At 41.9% G+C, this 26,341-nt stretch overlaps 1 protein-coding gene across 3 annotated transcripts; it reads left to right on the top strand.

Annotated features, from left to right (window-relative positions):
* The first annotated feature begins 1,281 nt into the window (after positions 1 to 1,281).
* Positions 1,282 to 26,218, top strand: tsc1a (TSC complex subunit 1a). Of its 3 annotated transcripts, none has more exons than XM_039803266.1 (22): positions 1,282 to 1,406; positions 3,197 to 3,314; positions 4,389 to 4,492; positions 4,591 to 4,743; positions 6,499 to 6,643; positions 6,790 to 6,944; positions 10,183 to 10,256; positions 10,430 to 10,605; positions 10,709 to 10,785; positions 10,894 to 11,005; positions 11,341 to 11,426; positions 11,921 to 12,017; positions 12,701 to 13,002; positions 15,100 to 15,260; positions 16,746 to 16,789; positions 17,687 to 17,853; positions 18,088 to 18,270; positions 19,819 to 19,929; positions 20,143 to 20,265; positions 20,633 to 20,820; positions 21,363 to 21,509; positions 23,136 to 26,218. In XM_039803266.1, exons 2-22 carry the CDS (start codon positions 3,203 to 3,205, stop codon positions 23,656 to 23,658), a joined length of 3,240 nt encoding a protein of 1,079 aa, XP_039659200.1. In that variant the 5' UTR covers positions 1,282 to 1,406; positions 3,197 to 3,202; the 3' UTR covers positions 23,659 to 26,218. The 3 variants fall into 3 exon arrangements, with proteins under 3 accessions (XP_039659200.1, XP_039659198.1, XP_039659199.1); XM_039803264.1 differs by having other exon boundaries at positions 16,746 to 16,816; XM_039803265.1 differs by lacking the exon at positions 1,282 to 1,406 and adding an exon at positions 1,943 to 1,962 and having other exon boundaries at positions 16,746 to 16,816.
* The last annotated feature ends 123 nt before the right edge of the window (positions 26,219 to 26,341 follow it).

The raw sequence follows: 26,341 nt of genomic DNA, 5'->3' as shown, positions 1-26,341 counted from the left end.
ATTCAATTATATATTGCACAAGAGATTTTAAGTTTTTTGTACTAGAATAATAATAAAATCAATTGCTTTTTCAGTCCACTGGATGTGCAGTCTTTTTAGATTAAACAGATGCTGACACAGTTTTCCTTCATAAAAATATTAATCAAAGTAGTACATTAGTGTTCGACATGTGATTAATCTCCTTATAGTAATACTAATATAGCTATATATAGTCAAGGTGCAGGTGTGTTGTATGCTTGTGTGTGTGACAGTAAAAATATTCATATTGAACGTAAGTGCAAAATATTCAATGCTTTTGTTGATATAAGTCTCAATATAATTATAATAATGTGAATACGCTGTTCTCCAGAATGAGACAACACACACACAATCACATGGATCTGTCAGTTTAAGGGGAGACACTACAAATCATTAGGGTAAAACATTTTACTAATACCCCAGTTACCTTACCTTACCTTACATTATTGCAAATGAGGCATTAAAGTACTAACTTTTGGTGAATTTAGGAGAAGTCTACAGACAAACATAGACAAAGTGTATAGTAAAATAAATATTTTCTTTCCACTAAGTGGAAGGTACATGGAAACAAAATTATGTTTTTTCCTGTAGTATCTGTTGTTGTTGTTTTGTTTCTGTGTTGTGAACATTGTAAACCATGGTGAACTTAGATGACTCCACCTTTAAAGTAAAAGTTACTCGGCAAGCAACAAGTCATCGGACTGAGAACACACACAGCTGCTGGTCACACACACATATATATAACTATGCTGGCTTGTATTGTAAAGTACTTTGAGTGGTGGCTAAGACAAAGGTGATTCACCCTTTAAAAAAAAAATATCTTAAAAAGGATAAACATGTATACACTATTAGCCTACTGTAGCCCTATTATTAAAATATAACTCAAGTACTGTGCACAAGTTAACCATTCCTGGTACTCAAGGTCACTTTGATCAGTGTACAGGATTTATCAGAAGCTGCTACAGATCCAGAAAACTGTTATTATTGCGTGTTATTTTGGCACAAAGACTTTCCACTGGCGAACTGTAAAATGTCTCTATGTTACAGTGACAGTGAATGTTACTATATATACTAGGCCTATATACAGTAGGCCTAGAAACTGTGGTATGTATAGAAACTGTGGTATGTAAACGCCTATACATACCACAGTTTCTACTTTAGACGGAAGAACCAGTCACCATGTTTTTTTTTCTGGTCATTTTATTTAATCCGAAAAAAAATATTCTCTGTTGGCGGTTTAGATCAAACACGTTCTCGGATGAAGCTCGTTTTTCACATATTCTGCTCCCGCACTGAACGCCTCCTGACGTTGATTGACAGGCAAAGGGTGGGCGGGTTTTCGTGTTGCTCAACATGGCTGCGCCCTGCTCGGATCAACAGGTCTAAAGGTAACCGAGTTTAACTTTATTTCTAACGTTTGTTTTTTACTTTTACAATCTGACTCGGTTTGTCTCTGGGCACCGGAAGTTACCGAACAGCTGCATGCGGGAAAATAACACCGTCAGCTCCATTAGCTAATATGCTAAACTCCCAAACGCACAGCAGACTGACAGCTCAGCTGTTTGCATGTTAGCTTAGCATCCTGCTGTTAACTGTGAGCTAATATAAAGTATGTATCACGACAGGAAGCGGTGATAATGCCAACTAAACTTCAATCTGAACTACAGATGTCTGCAAGTGTGACGTCACATTCATCTTATTAGATAACAGCAGCGACGTCACACAGAGAGAGATATATAACACTCCAAACACACTAGACAGTTACTGCAACTGTCTGCAGAGTACACTTAGAGAGTATTTTACTACTGAAGTACATGTAGTTATACCGGGTGGAAGAAGTACTAAGATATTTTACCGCAGTAAACAAGTAAACGTCCTGCGTTCAACATTTTACTGAAGTAAGCACAGAGGTATCAGCATCAAACTATACATGAAGTACCAAAGGTAAAAGTGCTCATTATGCAGAATATTTTTATATATTATATATTTATATATATGTTTATATTATTGTATTATAATTATTGATGCTTTAATGTGTTCATAACTTTAATGTTGCAGCTGGTGAATGTAGAGCTCATTAATTACTTGATATACTGCTGGGTAGTTTAATCTATTCTTTCTCCACAGTACTTTGGAGATAGGTCTGGCAATGCAAGACTATTTGTCCTATAATAATAATATAATATTTTGTTTTGATAATCAAAATCTGTTAATGTAAGCAAAGTAACCTAACTTATCATCCCATCTACTCCCTGTAGTGGAGTAGAAATATAAAATATAAAATGGGAATACTCAGGTAAAATAAAAATACAGCACTTGGGTAAATGTACTCCGATAATAAGAAACATCCAAACAAGATTCAAATAGAAATGAAGACCCCAGGAACTGAAAGCCAGGTGATTAACACCCGGGCCAGGAAATGAAAGGTTATACTCGGCCCTCTAAAGCCTAGGCTACGTAGATAAAGAAACCCCTGCATTTCTATTTTCAATTCTGAGCTTATTCTTTCATTCACTAAGTGTTATACATCATGTGATTCAGGCAGTGGTGTAGTCTACGTGATACGCAGGTATACGCAGCATACCCACTAAGAAAGCTCCAGGATTTCCATATACCCACTTAAAAATGCCCAATGACATGCAACAACATACTTTCCATTAGATTTCTGATATATTTTGAATTGATCAGCTGTGGTTTTCTTCTTCGCATAGGCTAAATAAAGGTATATCCATTGTAAATTGGAGCATATAAGTGTATCTGAATACAGGAAATGAAGTTGTTGATGCTCAAAACTTCCATGGGGGAGGACACCCCCCCACCAAAAGGCAGATTGTGGTCAATATATATACATATACAATGCAGTATACCCACTACAATACATCAGACTGCACCACTGGATTTAGGGGAACGTACCATTTCTTTCTGGTGCAGTGTCAAGTCACCATCAAGTATTACCCTATATTTTGATCAAAATATCCTCTGAGAGTAAATATCAGTTATAAACAGTTATACATCATTGGAAAATAGACAAAACAATCTGTCAATATATAGAAGACTGCAGTTGTTTATTTTTCTCTCTTTATGGTACACAGACGTGTGTTGTTGGAGAAATATAAATAACTCTCTCTCTCTCTCTCTCTCTCTCTCTCTCTCTCTCTCTCTCTCTCTCCTTGTCCAGGTGTTCATGATGTCCAGTCAGCAGGTAAGTATCAGTGAGCTCCTGCTCTCATTGGACAGTTCAGAGCTGCAGGAGGTGGAGCAAGTCAGAGCAACAGTCAATCAGCAGCTGAGTACTGGTAAGTCTCCGCCAGTTTCTTTTAGACTGTTACATTTTACATATACTGTATATTCATTAATAGTTTAATCATTTTCTTATACACCTTTTTTCAGTATTATTTGTTGTCTCTACATGACACCAGTATTTATTATACATTTACTGTATATGTTTTATGTTCTTCTTGTGTCAGTGATTAAAACAATTAAAGCGTTACATCTACATTGCAATGAATTGTAATGGTAATTGAATCGGTAAAGTGTCTTTCCCAAGAGGACCCTCTTAAGGCCAAATCATACTTTTTGCATCCGTGAGGGTCCATTTTGATCGGAGTGGCGTTGGGCCGATGTCTGCCAGTGTCCATGTGGCCCCCTATTTGGACGTCTGGGTGCAGCCCTAAAATGTGTGACCGAGCGGAGTGTACGCATAGCAAGTGCGCTGACTTTGATGTTTCTCCTCGTCAATGCCTCTTATCTCATCCCAGTCTCTGGTCCTATTCTCGTTACATATACTGTATATATTTTATTGTTTTTTGCTTTTTTCTTGTTGTTCAGCCAAAAACAACAAACAAAAGAGCTCTACGCCATTTCTTTCTTAATGCACATGCTTCTTCTAATCTTTTTCTTGATTTATTATGGTGGTTGGCAAACAACATTGTCGTGCATTACCGCTACCAACTGTAATGGAGCGTGGATCGGGAAAAGCAAGACCGCCGCGGAGCCCTTAGTTGTAGTATAATTGGAACTGCATGCACTTCCGGATACCAGTACAAGTCTGCAGCTGTCTGCGAACGCCAAAAGTATGTCCGAGCATTAACAGTCTGCAGACAGACCACAAGCCACCTTGGGGGTATCGTTCAAAAATGGTCAATAGCATGCTGTGTGCTTATTGGCTCACTGATCTGATAAGATTTACTCCTTAGGTATTGAAATTGGGTATTGAATGACAAGGAATTTTACGATACTTAACACTTTAGACGCAATTCGGTCGGTGCCTAAAAAGGATTGAATTCGGTACCCAGCCCTATAGAGCCCTTTGTACTTGGACGGTACTCGGTCCTGCTCCTGTCAGTCTGATGTGTAGTTTCCCCTCTCAGACAGAGGAGGTGCTGTTCTCTCCTCTCTGGTGGAGCATTACCTGGACTCGTCCTCCTCTCAGGTGGTGCTCCTACTCTCCTCCATCAGAGAGCCTCATCACAAGGTGAACGGACTCTCATTACCTTTTATATTTCTGGTAGTTATCAGTGTTACTGATGATTACATGTAACTGATATAACATATGTTGTAACATCTGTCCAGCCCCTGTTGGAGAAGCTGAATGAGTCTCTGAACAGACCTGGATCCAGATTGGCTGGTCTGACCCTGCTGGGGGACCTGATCAGGAAACAGCCTCCCTGGGTTCATCATATCAGCCGCTCGGCTCTGCTGCTCTCCCTGCTGCGCTGCCTCAAGGTACTAATACTCATACATATACTAGATGCTGTAATACTGATACTAATACAAAGTCGCAAGCAGGATTACAACCCTTTTATTCCAACTTACTTTGGTGGTTCTGTCCATTGTCTTAGTGGACATTTCTATACTTTTAATACTTTAACCACATTTTCATAATTATACTTACATACTTAGGGGTGTGACTCTTCACTGGTCTTAGGATTCGATTACGATTCTCCTAACGATTCAATCCGATTCAATATCACTATGCAGCTCCTCCTCAATTTTATTATTTATTGCTACATATGGTTTTCATCAACAAATTTAAGCAGTCAGATATATATATATATATATATATATATATATATATATATATATATATATATATATATATATATATATATATATAAACTCCCTTTTTTATTGTATGTGATCTTAAAAATGACACTTCCTGAATATAGCGGAGTTGGAACACATCAGACAACAGATAAAAGGCAATAACAAAAAAAGAAGCGACCAGAAAATCAACAAGTAATATCATGTAAGGGTGTGACGAGATCAAAACGTGATGAGATTTCTCGTCGAGGTGAAAAGTTGTCTCGTGAGGCGATGTGATGTCAGCGTGATGGAGCGTGAAATTACTATTGAAGATCCCCCTGCCACTTTTAAATCATTTGTGTGGCAACATTTTGGTTTTCCTGCGGAAATAATAAACGGCGAAGAGTGACAGACAAGACGAACACAATATGTAAACATTGTAAGAAAAAATGCGGTATACCGCGGCTAACACGAGCACTATGCAAAAACACTTACAGCACCACCACAGCTCTCTACTAACTACTGCACCCGCGACGAAAACATTAAAAGGGCAAACAACTCTAAAAGCCTTTGCATCTCTGCCACCGGTAAGTGCAAGAGCCACGGCAATAACGAGAGACATAGGCGTTTTCATTGCAGCTGATATGAGGCCATTTTCTGTGGTGGAAAATGTCAGATTTCGGCGACTCCTCCACACACTGGAACCGAGGTACGTCATCCCATTTTCTGTTATTTACACATTTATTTTATTTATACTGTTTATTTTTTTATGTTCGATTTGTGGAAAGGAGTTAGATTTCTCATGTGAAATTGTACAGGGCAGAAGCCAGTTGGTAGAGTTTATACAAAACATTTTGCAGTGTTTGCACGTCCTTTACTGCATATAATTCATTAAAATAGTAAAAAAAAAAGTTAAATAACATTCATCATTAATAGTTGATTTCAAAATGCACCTAAATTGTTTTGCATTTTGTGATTTTTCAGTTGAATAAAAAAACTATTTTCCATTCATATATTTCATCATTGAGGATTTCTTTAATTTTTTTTTAAAAATCTCGTCTCGTCTCGTTCTCGTGAACCCAATCTCGTGATGTGTCTCGTCTCGTGGAGTAAGCGTCTCGTCACACCCCTATCATTAGGCAATAATCAATTATGGTCTGTCACTGAATCGATGCAGAATCGTGTAGGTCCGCATCGCGATGTATCAATGCAGTGATTCATTTCAACACCCCTAGTGTGTACTGTGCACTGAGTACTTTTACTGCAGTAATAGTAGAGTATTTTTCATGTTATGTGTATGAGGTTATGATGTCTCAGTATTGTTCTATTGCATTGTGTGTTATGTCACATTCCTTCAGACACACAGAAGTTTTCATTTTATGAACCTACGTATATCAAACCTGTGTTCAGCTCTGCCTTTGAGCAAGGCATTAAACAGCCTGCTGGTGTCCTCAGACAGAGACCGACGTGGTGGTCCTGATCACCGGAGTCCTGGTCCTCATCACCCTATTACCCATGATCCCTCAGGCCGGGAAACAACACATCTACGACTTCTTTGACGTGTTCGGACGCCTCGCCTCCTGGAGCTACAAGAACCCTGGTATCACACACACGCACGCACGCACGCATGCACGCGCATACACTAATTGTGTATTTATTTGCAGCTCTGAGGTGATGTGAATCCAGGTTCTGTGCTCTGATTGGTCGTTGGGGCGTTTCTAATTGGCTGGTTGTTGTCCCCTGCAGGTCATGTACCTGTGGTCCACCTGGTCCACCTCCATGCAGGTGTGTACTCTCTGTTCCACCGTCTGTATGGGATGTTCCCCTGTAACTTCATCTCCTACCTGAGGCTGCACTACAGCATGAAGGAGAACCTGGACACCTTCCAGGAAGTCGTCAAGGTCAGTACAGACCACCAGAGACCAATAAAGGCAAAAAAAACCTAGTAATAATACTTCCTGTTTACATCCTCCATATTATCAGAACTGTAGTTGGGAAAACTTAAATCAAAGGAAGACCAGAAAATAAATATAATCAGAGAAACAAACTAATAATATCAACTTAACATGGACATTGTTTTTTGTTTTTTTTAAATATATTTTCACTGTAAATAATGACTTATTAATCAGCAACACACTTATTAGCAGCATTACTGTTGACAGAAAAGTGTGCAGCATTAGACCAGTTCACAGCAGCTGGTAGTGCTGCTGCCACACAGACACACAACAACAGCTGCAGTAAACAGCAGCTGCTCCGTTTCTCAGAGAATCCTAAACCAGAGACACTCAGGACACACATAAACTCTCCAGGATCATTTCACCATCGTACAGGTTTATGTTCTGTCCAAGAGTTCTTTTTTTACACTTTGTTTTTTCTGTCTCTAAATACTACAATAACCTCGAGCCACGGCTGCTGCTGTTATGGAAAAGAAGCCAAAATGTGACATGAAAACAAATTTAAACTGCTGACTGTTTTTTTTTTTTATCCGGTTTTATCAGCAGTGTAATCTATGATGTAAAACTCTGTGATTGGCTGTTTGTCAGTGAAATGCACCCTGGCAGTCGTAGTTGACTTCAAGAGTCTTCCTTCCAGGTCTTTAGCTTTTGTTAAACAAAAGAACTTAAAGCGTAACTCTCACCAAAATGCAACCTAGGGTCTTTTTGTGAATGTACCCGAGTCAAACTTTAGTTTAAAAGCATAATTAGGACGGAAGCACCACTTTTAAGATTGACCGTATTTTCGTTTTCAATCAATTGGCCTTTTGAATGGGAGTAGTAGGGGCACTACTACGATAGCATCAAAATCACTATTTTTAAAACATGAACTCCAGCATTGAGAACATTGTTTGTGTACACAGAGTTTACTAAAAAAAAAAGGTTTTGAATGACTCACTTTAGCAGTTGGTTTTTCGCCGCCATCTTGCCAGTCAAAGTGTCGATCTCTGAATGTGAAAGAACGCATCTATTGATTTTAGTATTCTCTCTTACTTTTGTAAATTCTAATTGTTTTCAACTACAAGGTCAATAAAACAACGAATTATCCGTGCATTTATATGGAACTAAGCTTTAGGAGCTTTCCATCTTTACTCTCCTCCCTGTTACGTTGCATTCGGAGATCGACACTTTTTGACAAGCAAGATGGCCGCGAGCCAAAAAAACTACTTTCTTTTTAGTAAACTCTGTGTACACAAACAATGTTCTCAATGCTGGAGTTCATGTGTAGAGCCCCTGGTGATACTTCGAGCAAAGTCTCATGTTGTGTCGAGCCTTCTTAGTGTTTGAAAAATAGTGATTTTGATGCTATCGTAGTCATCTTAAAAGTGGCGCTTCCGTCCTAATCATGCTTTTAAACGAAAGTTTGACTCGGGTACATTCACAAAAAGACCCTAGGTTGCGTTTTGGCAAGAGTTGCGCTTTAAGAGGACCTTGAACTGAACCCTCAGGCCAAAATATCAAACCAAACAAGCTGTTTGTTTGCTCGCTGCTGAAAATATGCAGAAACTTTTGAAACAATCTAAATATTGCCATAAATTGAAGTCAAAATAAAGGCAGTGGAAGAGGGTGAATTATCACTTTAAATGGAAGTGCTGAGTGACGTTGAAGTGTCGCTTTTAGAGAAACTGTTGAAAGTAGTTGAAGCTCAACTCACTGACTATGTTTACAGTCACAAAGTACTACGGGTTTTTGCCCTTATCCCATACAAAGACAATATTCCTACTCAGCTGTTTGCTTGGCTCATGAAAATTAATATTCTACTTAAGACAGAGAGATATTTGCTTTTAACTACGCATGACGGCTGCCTCGCGTATCCTGCATCGTTTGGAGCGTTGGTTGTGCGCGTCCTCCGAAATTATTGCTACATGTCCGCAAGATCCATTACGCACATGAACGGTAGGGGCAGTGCAGAGAAAAAAATACTCATTAGCATTGTCACAAGCTGAAGCTTGGTTTAGGGACTCGATTGTCGCTATGTTTATTGTTTACATCGTGCAAAACTGGTCTAACGTCGGAGTTCTCTCATCTACCCTCTAGTGGAATCCTCCAGTAACCTGTAGTACATAGGCAAGTTCAACACGTAGCCGGTTGTCTACCTGAGTGCATGGTTAAAAAGCAAGTATATCTCTGCCCTAATATTCCTTTTTACATGCAGTTAACAAAATAGGAGGATGGCATCAGTGTTGTGCCTGAACTCGTTCATATTTTGGGCGAACGTGAACTGAACGTACTGTATTACTGCCTGATGAACGTTACTGTGAACTCCTTCATTCTGGTGTCTGTGAACGGCACGCTCTCTCAGTTTAACTTCGTTCAGTAGGGTGCCAGATTTCTATAGATCCTTCCAGGCCAAAACCCGGCTAAAACACACCGTAAACAGGCCTTAATATGTATCGGAAAAAACACCCAATCTGGCAACACCAGCCGCCAGTGTCGCATCGCCGCATTCGTCATCAAAACAAAAAGCAGCGTGGAGGCTTCATATGATCATTTAAACGAGTTTTATGACAAGGTCGGTGAGGATGGGAAAAATTGTACATTTCTGGGCAAACTTTGCCCGCCAGCTTTCAAAAAGAAAATCCGCACTTCAGTCACATCCACAGCAAACCTGAAACGGCACATTGAGCTGAAGCACCCGGCTAGCCTTTCAATTTTGAAAAATAATAGCTCGCAGCAACGTATGGAAAAAATGACTATGAACTAGTTCATTTTTGGAACTGTGAACCTATTATTATATTATTATAATTTTGAAGTATGAACTATGAACTGAACTAGTTCATTTTAAAATTTGTGAACTGAACTTTGAACTAGTTCATGTAGAAAATTAACTTTCCCAACACTGGATGGGATGGCAACCAACAGCTGTTGGCTAGTTGGTTTGTTGGCAAACGCACAGAGCTGACCGTAAACAGGCAAGATGCCAAGTGCGCTAATAAAATGTCCAGTGAATGTTCGTAAACATGTCTTAATCGGTAAATGCTAACATTCGGAATAACATGTACATAACCCGTATCAAATTCAGAATATTGTCATATTCCGAATAATAGTGCAATATTAGTGTGCATGTAAACATAGTCACTGAAAGGAGAGGAAGTGTCGGTCAAAGTGAAAGAGATTAAAGTCTGTCTGTCTGTCTGTCTGTCAGCCGATGTTGGAACATGTCAGGGTTCACCCAGAGCTGGTCACAGGGACCCAGGACTATGAACTGGACCCGTCCAGGTGAGTACTGGTAACACACACACAAACCATACCTGAACCTGCTGCTGGGTTTACTGAAGTTTAGTTCAAAAGAAATAACAAAAGTGACAGCAGGAAATTTTCCAAATAAAATACATATACACACACAAAATGGCTGACATCACCTTTTTCAGCTGACTTCCTGTGTGTCTCAGGTGGAGGTGTTATGAAGTCCATGACATTGTGATAGAGTGCTCCAGAGTGTCTCTGGATCCTCTGGAGTCTTCCTGTGAGGAGGACATTTACTCCTCCCTCAGAGACCCTCCTCCCTCCCCCTCCCCCCTTAACCTCACCTCCAGTCCTTACAACACAGAGACTGTCAGCAGCTCAGGTAACACACACACACACACACACACACACACACACACACCTTGCATCCTCATGATGCACTTATGAATTTAAAGGTATACACTAATGGATGTGCTAATTGACAGGAAGTACAGTTTGTCCTCTACTGCTGTCTGGACCTCCCACTCTTCCTCAGCTGACACTCAACAACTCCTACATACAGGTATTGTAATACTCTCCTTCCTTCCTTCCTTCCTTCCTTCCTTCCTTCCTTCCTTCCTTCCTTCCTTCCCCCATATCTCCCTCTGCTCACCACATACTTTGTGTTCAGGCTGATGATGTCACATGGAGTCCCTCCTCACAGTGTGGTTTGTCGACACCCCCTGCTGAAACTGCTGCTACAGGCACCGCCCACCCACTGAGCAGGACCGCCTCCATCTCAGGTGAGACACATTGTGAGACAGATGGAACAGGTGAGACACTGTAAAGGTGAGACACTGTGGGACAGGTGAGACACTGTGAGACAGGTGGGACACTCTGAGACACTGTGAGACAGGTGGGACACTGAAACACTTGAGGCAGGTAGAAACTGTGAGAAAGAGGAGACAGGTGAGACACTGTGAGACAGAGGAGACATGTGGGACACTGTGAAACACTTGAGGCAGGTAGAAACTGTGAGAGAGAGGAGACAGGTGAGACACTGTGAGACAGAGGAGACAGGTGATAGTGTGTAAAAATAACTCTAAAGCCCATCTGTCTGTCTGTTGGTAAACTCCAGGTGTAAAATGTCCCTCATCAGTCATCGTCCCAGTGACACCGCTGACTAAAGAGAACCAAAATGGTCTGATTCCTGAGAAAAACCAGGTGAGATCTGAGACCTGTACTACGAAGCATAATTTGGGATTAGCGAGGTAACTTCATGGTTAACCGTGGGTTTTCTGTCTTACGACGGTGGTTCACTTTTTACCGGGATAATTCATAGAAAATCTTGAAAAAAAAATCTTACTGCGATCATTTGTGTATAATTGCCTTACTCGCGTTAGCAGCATTACCCGCCGGTGTAGAGCTGTATGCAACAACAATGTTTCTTTCTGTCATCAATTAGGCTGAAATAACCACTGTTGGAAGCCCTAGATACATAAAAAAAAAAAATCAAAGTTCAAGTATTTCAACTCATGCGAATTTCGCGTCATTTGCACTGCTGCAAACTCGCATTGACTTTGCATTGACTTTTTATGTATCTCGCCATCGAATTTGGGAAAAACGCCTGGTGTGAAGGCACCATTAGGACTGTAGATGTGAAGCTCTTCTCGCTGGAAGGCTTTTATTGTGAAGGAGTCTCTCTCGCTTCCTCACAGGTGAAGCTGGTCACAGAGCTACAGGGGTCATCCGTTCAGCCAATCACAGAGAAGGAGGGAAGAGGCCAGAGCGATGTCATCAATAACATCTGTGAAGGTGAGTTCATCAAAGGATTTATCAACTATGCAGAGGGCTATTTCACAATATTTTCCAGCTATCCTGGCTGAATTTACTCGGTTTCATGAAGGCAGTGGCACATAAGTTACCACACACACACACACACACACACATTCTGATCAGAGTTTTAAGGTTGTACAGCTGGTCCTAAGGTCCAACCAAAAATAAACATTTACTTACCACTGGTCTTAACCGAAACCATTCAGGGAGTTACTTGTCATTTGCACAAATTAACAGTTATACACTTGGCCTTAAAAGTGGGCAGAGGAAGTGAACCTGTTACTGTTACTAATTTATATTATAGCCCATATGAGAGAGATGTTTCTGAATAATGCTTTTGTGAAATAGCCCTCTGGTTTATTTGTTAATCCACACTGAGCCACCACTGACTGTGTCCCATAAAGACAACAACATCAACAACAAAAAACTTTATTCATACATTGCTAAAGTTACAAAGTGTTTAACATGGTTGAACCATGATTAAAACGGAATTTCACTGAAATGAGGCAAATAAAATAATACAAAAGGTAATATTAAAGGTCCACTTAGAGCTGTTTCTGGAGCTTTCAGCCTCATCTCATGGTTCTCATCAGCAGCTGGACAATACAATTTAAGACTGAAGCAAACATATTATGTTTATGTTCCTCTCTGTTTCTCTGCAGACACCAGATCCCAGCAGCCTTCCTCCTCCTCCTCATCCTCCTCCTCCTCTTCTCATCCTGTCCTCCTCACCTCCACCCCCGGTCGTGATGAGCCGTCGTCAGGTTCAGCCCTCTCCTCTTCTCCATGCTCCATCTCACTCTGCTTCACCCCCCCTCACCCATCCACCACCACACACAGATCAGAGGAGGGAGGCTCCACCCTGTTTGGCTTCTCGGGTCAGAGCTCCGCCCTTTCGTATGAACCCCTGTTTGAGCTCGCTCTTCCCCGAGCCGCCACGCTGTTCATCGGGAGGATGACACAGGTAAAGTGAACCAGACCAGGTGAGACTGAGACACTGTGAGCTAAAAGGGACAGGTACGGTAGCCCTGAGATACAGCAAACGCACAAGTAACACAAAGGAAACTGTTTCCAGGGGACACTAAAAAGTGATGCACACATCTGAAATTACCAAGGCTGCATCTCATGCCGCTTATTTGATCTCCTCGACTCCTCGGTCCTCGGCTGAACCGGAAGCTGTTCTGTCCCTCCTCGGTGAAGGCTGTCTCAAAGCTCTTATTTCTGCCCCGAGGAGCGAGCATCCAGGAGGGATCAGAGAGGAGCTATAGGGGAGGATACATGAGAGCAGCCTTCCCGGAAGTCGTGCGGCTAAAGGAGATGCTAACTCCGCCCAAACAGCTGACGTATTCATGTGATGCTTCAGAGTAAAGGACGTCTCATCCCTCTAAAACACATTTGCTCGTTGCCTCTCTCCTCCCATGATTTCCTTACGTCTCTCCCGTGCCTCCTCGGTGGGAGGGACTAAGACACGAGGAAGGGAGGCAAGTGGAGGACTCGAGGAGGCAATTTAAGCAACGTGAGATGCAGCGCTATTCACATAATCTGACGACATACACCAGGCAGGAAGTGCGCCGGGTTTTGAATGAAATTAAACATAGTGGCCAAACCGAGGAATTACAACGTCCGTGTCCGTCACGTGATGCCCTCTGGCCCAAAAATACTTTTCCCCATAGACTTACATCAAAATCAGAATCAGAAAAGCTTTATTGCCAAGTATGTTTACACACATGAGGGATGTGTCTTGGTATCGTAAGTGCAAATCACATTAAAACATTAAAGCAACATGCACAAACACACCGAGTCGCCATATGCGGCGCCATCTCAACTTTCTCCTAACTCTCGCAACAGATACAGCATGACATTTGGGAGATAAGATTATCTCAAAGAAAACAAGAACAGTGAAAAACATGTGCACAGAGGCACAAGGCAAAAGAACTCAATCTAGGTTTGGTGAAATATTTATTCATAAAGAAACCATATTTTGTGATGTTCATTGGTATCCATTCAAATTATTACGTGCAAAAATTATGCCTCTCGCAACAGATTTCATTTATACAATCATTCATTCACGAACATAATCTCAACAATTGAATTATAAATCATGGCTACACATTTTTTATTGCTACATGGTGGCCATATAACATCAAAACAAATTTCATTTTTGTCTCAAATCGTAGGCATCTCTCCTTGATCCACTAGCTGCCGTCCCCCCTGAAAACACTGTGAAAAAGCCCGCTCTCGGGAGACAACACAGGGGTCGTAAACGTCAAACAAACACTAGGGGCACAGGCTGTGCACCAAAATACAACAAACCATGTTCCAGCCAATCACTGACAAGATGGAAACCATGCAGTAACTCATAGTGCGCATTTTAACGACACAATTTATCAAAACAACTTTTTACTGGGGACAACTCAATTGACCATCCCTGGGACTCACTACATTGAAAACCTGTCAACATCACTGTTATTTGAATAGTGAGGCTAATAATAACCTAATGGCTAACACTAGGTTAACAGCAGATACCTGCACTAATATCTGATCATCACAATATTCAAATAAACCACATAAGCAAAACTACATTTTAAACCATTTTCCAGCACCACTGACGTTTAGCTGACTTCATAACTTCAAAGGTCAAATGCCATGACAACAACAGTTGCAGCCGAGTGCATCACTTTTTAGTGTTCCTTAGAAACAGTCTCTGTTGTTGTGTGGTGTTACTTGCAGTGTTATCTTTTTTTTGTGTCTGTTTTCTGTACTTACAATGCATTGAGCTCTGTGGGCCACCATAGACAGGTCTTGTAAAAACAACAGGAAGTTAGTTATTGTAGTTTGTCAGCAGAGCGATTATGGAGATTAAGATTCTTCTTCTTCTCTTTTTCATAACTCAGTGAAATGTGAGCACACAGACATTAAACACATATTGATCTCATTCAATGCGACTTCCCAAGGATATCATTATCTCTGAAAAGAGAAATGAGTCACAGTAGATTAAAGAGAATTCAGGTGATCAATCTTTTCTTTTTATTGATGAATGTGTCTTGGTGCTGTTGTGTAGGAGGCGCTGGAGAGAGCAGCGGGGGGGCAGGAGGGGAAGGAAGGAGGAGGACGAGGACAAAGGGAGGACAGAGAGGAGGAGCAGACCTCCGTCTCTCCTCTAAAGGTTTTGGATCAGCTGATCGTCCACGGACACGATGCCCATGAACACCTCAGCAGGAGGTGAGACAGTTACCATAGAGATCATTAACATAAGCCGCTTTCCGACCAGGTAGTTACAGGAACATATTATAGGAAAAGTCCACTTCTAAACAGTTCTACTAACTACTCTCCCCCAAAACCGTTTTTTCAATTTGCATTCGCACTGGCCAGGTGGCCATAGGGACTATAGGAGGGGTAAGGGGGTAATGCAAGCACGGCAACGGTCTTTATAGCGTTAAAATCAGAAAACAAATACACCAAAAAAGTATGAACTACATACTAAATCCACGCTTGTGGAGTTTAACTCCGAAAAGACAGTTAACCACAGGTTCCCGTTAATCTAAAGATGGACATGTGTTGTGATATTTTAAAAAAAATGAACCGTCATCGGCCAAATAAAAGCCTCTTATTCTTCTCTTATTGAGAGCGGTCTGAGAGACCTCCAGCTGACAGCGGGGTTTCTGAGCAGGACATGGCCGAGCGGCGAGCTAGCGGCCGGGGCAGGCGCCTGCCAACTGTCGCCTCACTTCATGGAGCTTCTCTCCTCTGAAAACTTTGAAGCAAATTGTCAATTCGGCATAAATTTTCGCAAGACTGCCGATATTCGAAAAGTTAACAGTTAATTTCTCGCCTAAAACGTTGTCAGACGTGAATTTAGTGATGAATAAGATGGCGAATATTGTTAAAATTGTCCCGTTGTTGGTCTGTCTGTACCGGAAACTCGACCCTCGTTGATCTAGGTCCCTATGCTGAAAAGGGAACAGCGAAAAGACCCTGCCCTGAAGTAGGAGCTGAAAGAGTTACTCCTCATTTCCACCAGATGCGTAACGGCTGCGGACCGGCTCCGCTGCGTGTCTGCTGCGTGCTCCGCCGTCCGTCAATACCCACCAGGTCCGGATTTGTTGCGGCACGGCTGCGGCCATGACTGACAGCTGTAGTCACGAAGACCCACAATTTCTCGCGAATTCAGGTAGAATAGAACCACAAAACCAACAACAGTTAGTTTCCATCCAGAGGAGTAGAGGGGAAACAGCTCTGTGCTGTGTTTTCAAGGTGTAGTGCAGGGAAATATGATCTGCCGTGAGCACGGTGTATTTTATTTTGAAAATTAACTGGAAGTTTTATTTTGTTTCTGTGCTCGACTTCTTGTCGAGCACTTCTTGTCGAGAAATTCACACACTGACTTTAATGGAAACCTAATGACTCCGCCGCCGTTCCGCCGCCATTCTGCAGCTGTTCAGCAGGCGTTCCGCATCTGGTGGAAATCCATGGCTACAGGAACTGCAGCCAGAGGAACTTAAAAATCCCCAAATTGGTCCAGTCGGAACACGAGAAAAAAAAGAGTTCTAGGAATTTTATGTAGTAGTTCAACATGAGGGATGAACAATCGTGTGTTTGTTTGTGTGTGTGTGTGTGTGTGTGTGTGTGTGTGTGTGTGTGTGTGTGTGTGTGTGTGTGTGTGTGTGTGTGTGTGTGTGTGTGTGTGTGTGTGTGTGTGTGTGTCAGGTTGTCAGCAGCGAATAACTCGGTGGATCGGAGTCATTTTGGAGGTAAACAGCACAGCATGAAAACCAAAGGTACCACAAACTAACAGTGATGACACTCAGACTCATTAACATGATTCACTGATATTGATTGATTGATTGGCTTATTGATGAAAATGATTTTGGAAGCTTTGAATCATTTATTTATCAGTGATTGAAACTAGCTTCTGTTTGTTAGTTTTTACAAAAAAATCTCTTGTTTGTTCTCAACACATTTGTTGTCTCTCTGCAGCTACATGACCTTTGATCATTGACTGAATTATCTCACTCTTAACTCTTTAAATTACACCCAGTTTGTGTTTATCTACCTGACAGGTCCAGAGCCAACACGCTTCCTGTTATTGCAGGATTATGTTGTTTAAATATCACCATATTTAATAAACATATCCGGTGTTGTTGTACACAATGTGGTGCAAATCTGACAATAGACTAGGCTGACACACATTTTTGAATAATTAATGGTAATATTTTAGTTCCAGGTAACTAATACTCATAATCAGATCTGCCATTATAACACATTTAGCCCTGAAGTCACCTGTTGGTTGTTAGAGTTGACACATTTACTGTGTACATGCAGTGTGTTCTCTGGTGTTCTCCACATTTATATCTGCATGTTGAGTTTTTTTAATTAGATGTTCAGACCGTGTCTTAATCTGACTGAACTGAACTGTTTAATCAGCATGTAAATGGAAGTGAGCTCGTCCTAACTGGTAAACCAGCACTAACCAGTTTAACCAGACTAATCTGACCTGCTTATTTATCATCATGTTTTGTTTTTTGTTAGTTATGACGGAGTCGATCTGTCGGTTCAGACTGAAATATACGTATAGACAACTTTTGGATAGATTGTGATGAAATGGGGTTTAGAGCCAGCATAGTAATGTGTGTGTGTGTGGTTGACAGGCCCCGCCCAGGGGGAGGAGCTTCAGTCTCTGAGAAGTCAGCTGTTATTGGTCCACAGTCAGCTGCAGTATGAACGATTCAAACGGCAGCAGCACGCCATCAGAAACCGCCGTCTGCTGCGAAGAGTTATTAACGCCACCTCGCTGGAGGAGCACAGCGTTGCCATGGTAACGCACGCATGTAAACACACATGTAAACACACACATGTAAACACACAGTCTCCTCCCTTTTTTATTTCTTCTCTTTCATTTTTTTCGTTTGTTTGCTTTTCTCATAATGTGTGTGTGTGTGTGTGTGTGTGTGTGTGTGTGTGTGTGTGTGTGTGTGTGTGTGTGTGTGTGTGTGTGTGTGTGTGTGTGTGTGTGTGTGTGTGTGTGTGTGTGTGTGTGTGTGTGTTGCAGAAGGGTCAGCTGAGCGTTCAGGATGAAGAGATTCGCTCGCTGAAGTCTAGTCTGCAGGAAGAACAGAGGCAATACACACAACTGCAGCAGGACACCCACACACACACCGCCCAGCTGCACACACACATCCAACAGCTGCTGCTGCAACAACAAGACGAGCAGAGAGACAAGCAGAGGTTGAAGGTACAAGTACACACTTACACAAACATTGTATACACATACACATTATTAGGATCCTAGTGGGCTGAGGGTAGAAGCTCCTACTCAGCCTCTCATTGCTGGTCTGGTGTATCCGGTACCTTCTACCCGACCTCAACAGGGAGAAAAGGCTGTTACCCAAGTGGTTTGGATCTTTAATAATTCTCTTTTCTTGCGGTGCCTGGTGTAAATATCCTTTAGGCCGAGTAGGGCACCGTCTATTGTATGTTCAGCCGAACGAACCACTCTCTGCAGGGCCTTGCGGTCTGTTCAGTGCCGTTTCCATACCCTGCAGTAATGTTCCCCGTCAGGACGCTCTCAATGATGCAGGAGTAGAAATTTGAGTATTTGAGGGGAGACCCAGAATTTCCTCAGGCGTCTGAGCTGAAACAGTCTCTGCCTTGCCTTTCTCACCACTGAGTCAGTATGCAGCGCCCAGGTCAGACCCTCAGTGATGTGGACACCAGGGTACTTGAAGCTGTCCACCATCTCCACTGAGGACCCGTTGAAATTAAGGGGGCTGTAGTTCCTTCCCTGCTTTCTCCCAAAGTCCATTAGTAGGCTGTGACGCCAGCAGGTAAGGCCCTCTACTTCTTTCAGGTCAGCCTTTTCATTGTTGTCTGTGATCAGGCCAACCACAGCTGTGTTGTCAGCAAATGTAATGATGGTGTTGGGGTCAAAAGTGGCTACACAGTTGAGTATGCACAGGGAGTTCAGCAGGGGACTCAATACATAGCCCTGGGGGGCTCCGTTATAAGGGAGGGTGGAAGAGGTATGGTTGCCCACCCTCACCACCTGGGGTCTGCCTGTCAGGAAGTCCACATGCACAGTGAGATGTTTAAACCCAGTTCCTTGAGCTTTGAGACAAGCCTGGAGGGAACTATGGTGTTAAATGCTGAACTGTAGTCAATGAACAGCAGTCTCACACAGCTTCCTTTCTTTTCTAGGTGAGATAGTGTGGTGAACAGGATGTGTACTATAGTGTCTTCCATTGATCGGTTGGGACGGTAGGCAAACTGTAATGGGTCCACTGTGCTGTGTAGTAGGCAGCAGATGTAATCCTTGACCAGTCGTAATATATAATATATATCATATAGTATTTCATCACTACAGAGGTAAGTGCCACTGGGCGGTAGTCATGTTTCCAGACATGCTGTCCTAAATTGTAGGCTGCAGTGCGTGTGTTTATGGCATCCCGGATTGTTATGGTAATCCTTTGTTTCTGGTTGTGGAATTATTTTAACTGTAATTTTGGGTAGATGCTTCTGTTGTATTATAAATCAAATCTAACACGGACTCAGTGAATCCATTCATGTCATCAGTGATGAGTACGATGACTACACACATTATAATAATGTAATTGAGTAGAAAAATACAATATAGTATAAAATACAAATAAATAAACCAGATGAAATTACAGTATAGTTAAAAGCATTTACAATCAATTAAAACAAGGTCTGAAATAGGGCCTTTGAGGCCTTGTGTTGTGATTGGCTGTTTTAGAACCCCCTGTGCTGTGATTGGCTGTTGCAGAGCGAGCTTCAGGAGTGCCAGAGCAGGCTGAGGGATCTGGAGGTGGAGCTTCAAAAAGCCAATAACAAGGCTTACAATGCAGAACACCAGCTGACTCAGCTGTCACTCAAGGTGAGAAGAGCTTCTGTTGGTTGATTATTGGTTATTAATGTTCTTTGTTGACACAATATATAAATACATGGGTTTCTAAATCATATGAATGAAAAACATAGATAAAAATAAGGAAGCAGATGTGATTATAATAAACCCCAGTAACTACAGAAACATCTGTCAACAGCTGCACTGTATTAGTATACCTATTTCTGGATTTGTGCGTGTGTGTAGTTGTGCAGCAGTGAGCAGCTGCAGCAGCAGATCTTCCTGTTGAACCAGCAGCTCATCCTGCTGAGAGAAACTAACCGAGCTCTGAGTCATCAGCTGGATGGAGGAGAGACACACCACCGCACTGTGAGGACACGCACACACACACACACACACACACACACACACACACACACACACACACACACACACACACACACACACACACACATAAATAAATTGTTCTCAACAAAGTAGAGCTGCTTTTCCTTCTTTAAAATCAGCGTTGGGCATTCAGGGAATAAAATTAGCTGACTTCAAACCTCCAGAGGAGATAAAGCAGCTCTTGAATGAGAAATTAAAGATGTTTGGAGTCTAAATGAGATTCAGGATTATATTATAATCTAAGTGACAGGTGATACGTGTGGTGTTTAAGAACCACCATGTTTCTCTGAGTTGTAAGTGTGTTTCAGTGACTGAAGCTGTGTGTGTGTGTGTCGGTGTGTCGGTTTAGGAGGCGTTCATGCTGCAGTGCAGTGTGGGTAAAGAGCACCAGCGGCTAAAGGACAGCGACGTCCAGCAGAGACAGAAGCTGGAAGCAGCCAATTACAGGATAGCAGAGCTGGAGAACCAGCTGGCCAAGAAAGAGCAGCTGATTCTGGATCAGAAGAAACTTCTGGAGGACACAAAGGCCCAGAGCAGGTCAGAGTCCTGGAGAGAAATGTATATCATCTACAGACAATCCGTGTGCTTTCTGTTTATACATGGAGACAAGATGGTGTCACAGAATAACCAAACCTAAACTGAGCCTCATGTGATCAATGGATTTAAAGAGTTTCAGACGTCACTAACTGACTGTTTTACTTAGAAAGCTTCAGATAACGACTTAGAATAAAAGAGTCAGTTTGTGTTTTACTGAGTGTGTAATTCCTGGTTATGAGAGAATGTAAACATCGTATCTGGGTTTTGAGAAACCTGATAAAGCTACCTGGGGTACTTTGATAAAACCAGGACATTGTGGCCTGTAAACATCTGATCAGGTTTCAGTTCATATAGAAATGAGTGTCTGAGGTGTTCAGGGATAAAGGCGCACAACCTTACACCTGAGGACTGTTATGATCCTACACTGGGAGATAAATCGCCAGGTTTTTTTATGCTCCACGTAGACGTTATAAGACTCAAAACCAGAATACTAGTGTGCAAGTAAACACACTCACTGACCTGCTATTGTGTTTGTGTGCCAGAGCCGAGCTGTCGGCCTGTGAGAATCGCTGTGTCGCTCTGAGGAGAGTCACCCAGACGCTTCAGACGGAGACTCTTCACCTGTACAGCCAGATCCACCTGGACACACACAACGACACACACACACACAGCTGGCCTCAGGACATCAGGTACATCAGTCTGATCCCTATATTCCACCAAGTGCATCTGCGCTTCGTTCCGGCGGTGCAGTAACAGACCTTAGAATGCTGTGATTGACCAATCAGAATTGAGTATTCAACAAAGCCGTGTAATAAAAAGAAATAGTGCAGAAAGTGTAAGTGCAAGTTGTACTTACAGTAAATATTATATACAGAATGACAGCTGGAGGTATGATATGAATACGGTGTATACACTATAGACCCGGTATTTGATAATAATTTGTAATGTAGACAGTGGTATAAATATAAATACTCTAAAGGTTGGAAGAGCTGTAGTATAAATGTATGGGTATGTGAGTGTGTATAGTGTAGTAAGTGAGTGAATGTGTAGTTGGCAGTGAGTGAGAGCTACTGTAGCAACCAGTGAGGCAGTGAGCCAGTGACAGTCCTGGTGCAAAAGAAACACTGGGCCTAATTTACTAACACTAGCGCAGTTTGCGCTGCATCTGTTTATGCGAGTTTGGTAATAGCGCATGCTATGCTTCCACATTTTGCGTAGTATTTATCAACCCTGACACCCATCAGGCAATCAGTGTCTTTCTCCGCCCACTATACCGTAAATTGCGCTGTAGCAAAGCGGTACTTGTGCTATGATACGTCTGAGTGCAGACCGCGATATTCCCACTGCTGATGCTATGACTGTTTGAAATGATCCTAATGCCAATATTTGTAATGTAGCGAGGAGTTTAACAACTGCTGGAGTGGGATGTGAACGCTGAGTGGGAGATTCAATTTCATCTTTGATTTCTTCCAGTAACTCTAATATTGCATGGCTGCTTGATCTGTAACGCTAAATGATGTTGTGTTCACTGACAAAGTGTGATTCTTGTGTTAAAAATATTTTCAGTCTTCGTCTTGCTCAAATTACTGTTGCCATTTCACCAGCGGCATAAAGGTCTACGAGGAAACTCGATTGCGGCTGGTTTAGACCTGCTTTTAAGAGGCGGAGAATTTCCCCTGCAGGATAGAGGCGCGCTCTTACTGACAGTCTTTATAAATCCCACGGAATATATAATTAGGTGCACTTTGCGCTTACCCTCCCACCTTTTTGGGTGGAACTCCTACTTTCCCCACGACCCTCCCACGAACGCGTATTGAAAGCGCATCTTGTCTCTTCTCGCTCATGTGGCAGACAATCTGCGATTTTACCCAAGTGCGCCCTGTTTGTAAATAGCCTGCATCGGTTACGTCCGTCTTTGCGACCAATTAGCGCCTGGAAATGGGCGCAAACGGATTGATAAATCTAGCCCAGAGTCTGTTAAGTCGGAGCTAAACCATTGTTGGCAGTGCCACTGATGCCCACCCATGTTTCAAGACGGTCCAGGAGGATATCATGGTCAATGGTATTGAATGCTGCACGTAGATCCAGAAGAACAAGAATCGATTTATGGCTGACAGCAATAAGATGTTTAGGCCTGAAAAAGACCAGTTACAGTACTCTGTTTTATTCTTAAACCAGAATGAATAAAAGCTAGCAGTTGATCTGCTACAACCTTTTCGAAAACCTTAGCTACAAAATAAAGCTTAGAAAGGTCTGCAGTTGTAAAGAGACAGGCTTTTTAAAAGTTCACGTGATGTCATCTTTCTCGCCCTCAGGCCAAACGGCGGCAGCGTCGCCCTACCAGCTCCTCAGGGCAGCCACAAGACCCACCCCTCCACTTCTTCTACTTGTGTTAGTATAATAAACGGAGGTGTGGAGACCCTCTCCACCTCCCCATTGCACCTCCCCTCTTGCTCCTCCTCCCCCCTTTCCCACTCCCCTATCGAATCTCCTCTGGCCGTTGGCTCCTTCCTGGAGCAGCATGCACGGCAGCTGTTCAGACCGGCCAGTCACAGCCAGGAGGAGGATGAGCAACAGGAGGGGGAAGAAGAGGAGAAGGAGGAGGAAGAGGAGGATGAAGAGGCCCAGCCAGAGAGCCCTCCTCTGGGTCAGGAGGCAGAGGAGGCCGCTGTCCTCGCAGGGAGACATCAGACAGAGCCCCCCCCGAGCAGGGCTTCAGCTCACAGCCTGCCTTCCCCTGGACCTCCAGCACCCCCTGCAGACCTGACGCCCGCTGTGCGACAGAGGATTCACGAACTGAGCATCATGGACTACGATGAGACACTGCCAGAGGACTGACTGAGGGCTGGAGAGATGGATGGAAGGAGGGAGGTTGAGTCAGATGGAGGTGGAGATTAGATCAGCTGCTCCAGGTGTTAGCAGTCCACAATCACTATCTGATCTTTCCCACATCAGGACCTTCAGTCACCCTTAATATGAAAAATAATAAACTACACTAATATACAGCAGCACTTATCTAAAAAACTGTGGACAGAATATGTTTGAAAAAATAAATAAAAGGCAGAAAAAGTTTAGCTCTATTATACTTCTAGAAGCTTGAGCTAACTGCTAACATGCTAGGCTTGATGCTTTATTTGAGAGATCCAATAGCAGTTTGTACTCCAGCAGAGCAGGTTTGTATCAAATAATTCTACACAACTAAGAGTCCTTCCTCCATTTTGAACACAGCAAGCTTTCAAGAGTGATAATCAACAACTGTGGCAAGTTGTGCTCAAGGTAGCTTATAAGCTAGCTAAACGTTTCTTAAACTGTTTTAGTTCATTCCTATTGCTAGTGCCAAAAAAAGAAACAAAGTGGACTTGTTAATGATATGTTTGCTGTTTCAATGGTTAATAATGAACTTTATTTGCTAACATTTGATTTATGGATCTACAGAACGCATTAAATTCAACCGATAACATGAAGGTGAAAACTCTTCCTTCTAAAAAAAAAAAAAAAAAAAACAATTGTGATTTTCACACTGAATGTGTTGTTTGCAACATGATCTTTAACGACACAAGATATGAGCTACATTACAGCTTTAACATTAACAAAGCTAACATTAGCTTGTTAGCTAACAAACAAGAAGCATTAGGAATGAAAGGAATAATATTTTACCACCGAAAATACACTTCACATATAAATAAATTATGAATTAACATTTTCTCATGATCTATTTGCTCTGCTTTGCTGCGACTGAAGGTCCTGAGTCTCCACAATGAGTTCGATAGTTGGGTTTATGTCTGGAGGGACTTGTAGTCGCCAATAGGAAACAAAAAATAAGGGAAGAAAAACAGAATTCTGTGTTTTAGTGTTGAATGAATTTACAAGGAAGCTAACAGCAGCTATGTTTATCATGCAATGTCAGCTGTGACATGAAACTGCCACACTGTCGCCCAAAAATGACGCATGCTACAGCAGCATCAAAACACTAAATTATAATCTGACTTTTGGTTTAATCGATTAATGAGTAACCCTACTGTTGTGATTATTCCCACTATTTTATTTGCCCACTAACTGCAGCCGAACGAGCTGTACATCAACACAATAGAGTTCTGCAGGTTGAGTCCTATAACCCTGAAATTAGTTAACTGCATGTTTGCACTCTGGTTCCCTCATCTCGAAGTCTATGGGTTTTTGTGAATGTTTTTTTTTGTTTATTTTCTCCAATTAGCCAACAGCCAATGGAAAAATCGCATGGCTTTTTGTACAGGGAACCAGGGTGATGCTAACTTCATTGTTGGCCAAAACAAATACTGCAGCACTCTATATCTGACATATTAGCCTCTTCTAAAGTATTTGTGGCTGACATGTTAGCAAACCGCTGCCCACTTAAGACACAAATTAACATGATCAACCCACATTAACAATGGGGATGATTAGTTGTTGGGTTCCTCAGGGTTCAGTTTTTGGTCCTTAATATTTTCAATTTACATGCTGATATGCCAATTTATTTGTCTGTCAACCGTCAGCAATTTATGGATCTTAAATCTGAAATTCAACCATTCAGATCCCACAAATCTTTTTTATATACTTAGAATTCTTTTTCAAATGATTGGTAAAGACACAGAGTTTGGTGTGATCATAGAAAAGCCTTAATAATCCAGTAAAACATTTTTCTCCTGTCTCCAGTCTGGGGTGACACGTCAGGGCGACAGCTGCAGTAATCAGCCTTAATCTTGTTATGATTGAATAATTAGCGGGTAAACTGTCATAAATATTCCTTAATTTTGGGAAGAATATCTCCTCAGGTTAACAGCTCAGGATGCCAGCCTCAGATGTCTACTACAGAGACAGCTCCAGGACAGGTTTAGTCTAGCTTAGCAGAATAACATTTTGGGAAATACTGTTAAACTGCTGCTTCCAGTCTTTATGCCAAGCTAGGCTAACTGTGTCCTGACTTCAGCTATTTTCTTACAGAGATATGATATTGATATATATTTAAACACTTCACTCTGATAAAGAAAGAAAGAGAATAAACTATTATTATATATTATTATTATTATTATTATTATTATTATTATAACTATTTAAAAAAATGCTAAACTGTACCTTTAAACCAAAAACTGAGGAGGATCAGTTTCAGTTCAGGATGTAAACTTCAGTTTACATACAGACCAAAGACTTCCTCTTGTCCTCTGTAGGACTCAATCCAGCTGATTAAACCTGAATTGATCAGAGTCTGTAATGATCTCATTTGGGTGATTTCTTCTCTTTCTTAGCAACTCAACATGGCAATTGTCCCCAGCAGTGTTGCTCTCTTTACTTCAGAGATCTGCTGTCAGGAACCAGCTATGCTTATGTGTTTTGAGACAAATGTTAAACTGTGAACACTAGAAATAAAGACTTCTAAAATCTGTGCAGGTCTGTCTGTCCTGATTAGTGATTAGAGATTAACATTTTCTCTGGTGTGGACCAGTGGATCTAAAACTGACATTAAATGTCATGTCACGGTAAAGAAATATCATCAGATTCATGTAGT

Source organism: Perca fluviatilis, chromosome 6 (assembly GCF_010015445.1).
Source record: "Perca fluviatilis chromosome 6, GENO_Pfluv_1.0, whole genome shotgun sequence".
NCBI lineage: Eukaryota > Metazoa > Chordata > Actinopteri > Perciformes > Percidae > Perca > Perca fluviatilis.
Note: the sequence above shows the minus strand (reverse complement) of the source record. Positions and strands in the feature narration are given on the sequence as shown.

Coding starts and splice junctions, on each gene's coding strand:
- tsc1a (XM_039803264.1), top strand. CDS start 3,203: ATGATGTCCAGTCAGCAGGTAAGTATCAGTGAGCTCCTGCTCTCATTG. Junction 4,744..6,498: donor CCCTGCTGCGCTGCCTCAAG/GTACTAATACTC, acceptor TGGTGTCCTCAG/ACAGAGACCGACGTGGTGGT. Junction 18,271..19,818: donor GAGACAAGCAGAGGTTGAAG/GTACAAGTACAC, acceptor TGGCTGTTGCAG/AGCGAGCTTCAGGAGTGCCA.